Genomic DNA, 4,439 nt, shown 5'->3' on the forward strand with positions numbered 1-4,439 from the left:
AAAATCTATCTAAATAAAATTCTGAAAAAAAGTCTGAAATTCACAATAAAACATTTTTTGTCGCCCTTCCCCGCATGGATAAAAATGACACTTCGTACACACAATAACAGACAACATATTCATTGTTAGAAGCAAAATGTTTGCATAAGTTCCTATTACTTAAGTACGGTTCGGGCTGATTATGGTCAACATTTGATAATAAAAGGTCTAATCATATATTTGTGATGTTATTTCATTTATATCATACGAATTCTACTACAGTAACATGCTGTATTAAAAGTTAACAGAAATGAGGAAGTTTAAATTAATTTATTGAATTCTTTTACACAACTTTTAGTTAATCATCACTTAAAAAATTAAAAACTTGATTGGTGTTAAATCTTTAAATCCGCCACTTTACCTGTCGCAAATCACGTGATGTATACACAGGTATACAGACCAGGAAGTACTGACAACGTTTGGATTCGCCATGTTTGATTATTATTAAGGTTTGTAATATTTATATAAATATTCATATAAATCACATTCGATAATCTGGAAATATAACATTATATAAGTATTGAGACTGAAAATAAAAGAAAACAACATACATGTACACATTATGTTCTCTTTCCAGGATCACTGAGCATGGACCCTTTTCGTAATTGGGCCCAGGATGTGTTACGGTGTCATCTCTGTGAGACCCCAGTCCCCCCGCTGTATTGTGACAATTGTAAAAAGCATGTATGTAGAGATTGTGTAGGGAAACATTTCTCAGATGAATCCACAGCACACAAAGTGGTGCCATTTAAAAGTTTGGGATCCGCTACAACATGTAAAAAACATTCTTACAAAATATGTGAACTTCACTGCGAGCAATGTGACATTCCTATCTGTTTACAGTGCATTTCCTCTGGAGAGCATGAACAACACAAAAAAGTTAACATTTTAGAAAATTTTGAATCCAAAAAAGCAGTTTTAAAAAGAGATTTACAAGAATTGGAAGATTCTATTGATCCTAAATACCGCGAGATTGCATTACACATCTCCGAACAGAAAGCTGATCTCAATAAAAACTCGCAGAAATTAAAAAAAAAATCAACAAGCATGGAGAAGATTTGCACAGAGAAATAGACACCATGATCCAGAAGCTGAAATCTGATCTGGATGAAATAGACTCTAAACAACTGGTCGTCTTAACTAAACAGGAACATGATATAAAACGCACTATTTCTGAAATCACAGAAATTATTTCGGATCTAAAGAAGATACTGAATACCAATAATGCCAGCATTGTCTCTGCCTATAAATCCAGGAATGCTGAGTTCAGACGATTGCCACCAAAACTCACGGTTTCCTTACCATGTTTTACCGCTCATCAAATTAACAGAGAACAGCTTTATCAGCAGTTTGGTTCTCTGACAGAGTCATCCATCAAAACAGAAGAACATGGCTACACCATGGATTCTCCCGGTGCTGAGTCCTCTCCCCCGAACAGACCGTTCATTGATGTACCGGTACCACGGATAATCACACAGCTAAACACTGATCAAAGAGGATTAAAAAGTGTGTCCTGTCTCAGTGATGAGGAAATATGGATGAGTGGTAACGAAAATATCATGAGACTCTATAACCTCCGAGGGGAACTAGTGAAGTCAGTCCGAACCAAGTCAGGGAAGGCGCCATACGACATAGCAGTGGCAAGGAGTGGGGATCTTGTTTATATTGATAGAGATGATAGATCTGTTAACATAGTTAAGAAAACACAGATACAGACAGTGATCAGACTACAGGGGTGGATACCTGACAGTGTCTGTAGTTCCTCCTCTGGTGATCTTCTGATTATTATGGAAAGCGATGATTTTAATAAAGTAAAAGTCGTACGCTACTCAGGCTCAACAGAAAAGCAATCTATTCAATTAAGTTACAAAGGAAAACCTTTTTTTACTTTATTTGGTATTTCTAATAAATACATATGCGAGAACAGAAACCAAGATATATGTGTGTCCGACAGTAAGGCCGAGTCAGTAATGGTTGTAAGTCAGGCCGGGAAACTCCGGTTTACCTACACTGGTCGTCCCTCTACTACCAAGGGACCATTTTATCCACGCGGCATCACAACAGATAGCCAGGGTCGGATCCTAACAGCAGACTATAACAACAAGTGTATTCACATTATAGATCAGGACGGACAGTTTCTCCGCTACATTGACAACTGTCATTTACAGCTTCCATGGGGTTTATGTGTGGATTCCAGAGACAACCTCTTTGTGGCTGAGTACAACACATGTAAAGTGAAGAAAATCCAGTATAACCATTGAAAAGAAGTATGGAAAACATTTTAAATAAACAGGTGTGCATCACATGTATTGAACATATTATATATACTATGAAATGATTAAACAGATGTATGTACTGGTATTTGAAATTATATAATTATCTACATGTACATTTGCAAATATGCTTCCTTAGATGAACCTATAATAGAATAACGAAAACGCTTAATTCTGTATGAACCTTAGCACACTCTTACTGGCTGACGGTTATGATGATGATTCTGAGGGATTTTCAATTCTCAAAGATAAACATAAGTAATAAACAACAATGTTAAAAAGTTTATTGGGATATGAACTTGGTTGGTACATGTACATGATAAAATCGGCTAAGAAGCCCTTCAGGCTTCACAGGATTTGATTACGTGACCAACCAAGTTCATCCCGGTGAACTTTTAAACATTGCTGTTTATTTCTTAAATATATAAACTGGGATTGTGTACATATTATTGTGTTTGAAAACCATGTTTTATTTCACCTTTTTAAATTTAGTATCATATACACAAGTGTTTCATGTAAACAAGCTGTATTGTAGAATATTTAATGCATGCATGTTAACAAATTAAATCTCACCTTATAGAGCTAGTGAGTTTTATTCAACTTATGTTATTCCACGATCATAAATTTGAGCTGTTCTTTTTATATCCATTTAAATTCTATAAAAGTAAATATGGAAAGCCATTGATTTTTGACAGATCCATATACATGTACCTTGATTAACAAAATTACGGATGCTGTATGGGGAATTATTTAATCATCAAATCTCTCTTAAAATTCCAGAAGTGATCTTTTAAGCTATAAATTAACTTTTATTTTGCAATATACTTGTAACAAGTAAAGTTCTTTAACATGTTAAAGATTTTAGTTTAAAATTTGAATATTTTTATACATTTCCACGTTAGGGAGGTCAATATCTTGGTCTTAAAACCATGACAACCCTGCCCTTTTCATTCATTTTCAACATATTTGTTTTGATCGCAAAAAAATGGTAAGGCTGTAGTTAATGTTATAGGTGGGCTCAACTTTGAAAATCTTACACTATTTTCCAATATGTATAGAACTTTCTTCCTTTAAAAAATGGTAAAATGCTACAATTTAAAAGATATATTTTATTGCGTTTTAATTGGATTAAACAATAATAAATGCAAGTAAAAGTAAATATATTGTAAAAAATAATTTACTTAAAATTCATAGGCACAATTGTATTCCTGTACCTACTACATCAACAGGGAAAGTATGTCCCTTATACGACATTCATACATGTTCAAATGCTTAAAATAGGCTTCATGCTGATATGATAATTACATACATGACGTCTCTAAGACCAAGGCAAAAGCTAGAGCTTACTGTGATAAATGACCCCCCCCCCCCCCGCTTCCACCCTTATATACAAAAAAATCAGCTCTTTTGGGATGTTACAACTTGTTTCAATTTTGAAATGGCAAGATACAACCAGACAAAAACAACACATTATCAAATAACAAAGCAACGAGTCTTTTAACAAATATACACTGTAAATAGAAAAAATATTCAAATGCAAAAAGGAAAAACGAGTCCATCTATAATGACATATAAGAATGGCTCAATGTTTTGGTTTTTTTAACTCCTGTTGATTTTTTTTTCTTGCGAGGATGCTACACGGAGGCATGTATTTACATAATACTAAATCCATAAGAATTGCTTCATGTTTTGTTTTGTAATGTTAAGTTGTAACAGTTTTTATCCTGTTAATCCAGTTACACAGTATATTTTACAGAGGCAGTTTTATACACAATACTTTAAACAAGGGGCGGATTATAGAATACAAAATACAGGGGCAGTTTACAAAATACTACAGGGGCACATTAAAAAATGTCACTTGTTCAAACGCAGGCGGTTTGCATAATACTAGAACCACAAACAGGGTCGGTTCAGAGAATACTGCATCCACAGCAACATGTCTGGGGATAGTTGGGAGCGTAGCAGTGGTGTTCGAATCCGTATACGTAGAAGTCCGACTCGGTGTTCTTCCACTTGTACAAACACAGAGTGACGGAAACAATCCGAACTTTGTGCCTTTAAAATACAAAACCAGAGATATCCAGGCCATATTAACAAAATACACAGTGTAATAAAACCCTTATTATT

General features: G+C 34.4%; 1 protein-coding gene across 1 annotated transcript; it reads left to right on the top strand.

Moving 5' to 3' along the window:
- Positions 1-370: 370 nt before the first annotated feature.
- LOC136274865 (tripartite motif-containing protein 3-like) lies at positions 371-2,907 on the top strand. The gene is made up of 2 exons (XM_066082619.1): positions 371-488; positions 617-2,907. Exon 2 carries the CDS (start codon positions 1,119-1,121, stop codon positions 2,298-2,300), a length of 1,182 nt encoding a protein of 393 aa, XP_065938691.1. The 5' UTR covers positions 371-488; positions 617-1,118; the 3' UTR covers positions 2,301-2,907.
- The last annotated feature ends 1,532 nt before the right edge of the window (positions 2,908-4,439 follow it).

This window comes from Magallana gigas, chromosome 4 (genome assembly GCF_963853765.1).
Source record: "Magallana gigas chromosome 4, xbMagGiga1.1, whole genome shotgun sequence".
Classification (NCBI taxonomy): domain Eukaryota; kingdom Metazoa; phylum Mollusca; class Bivalvia; order Ostreida; family Ostreidae; genus Magallana; species Magallana gigas.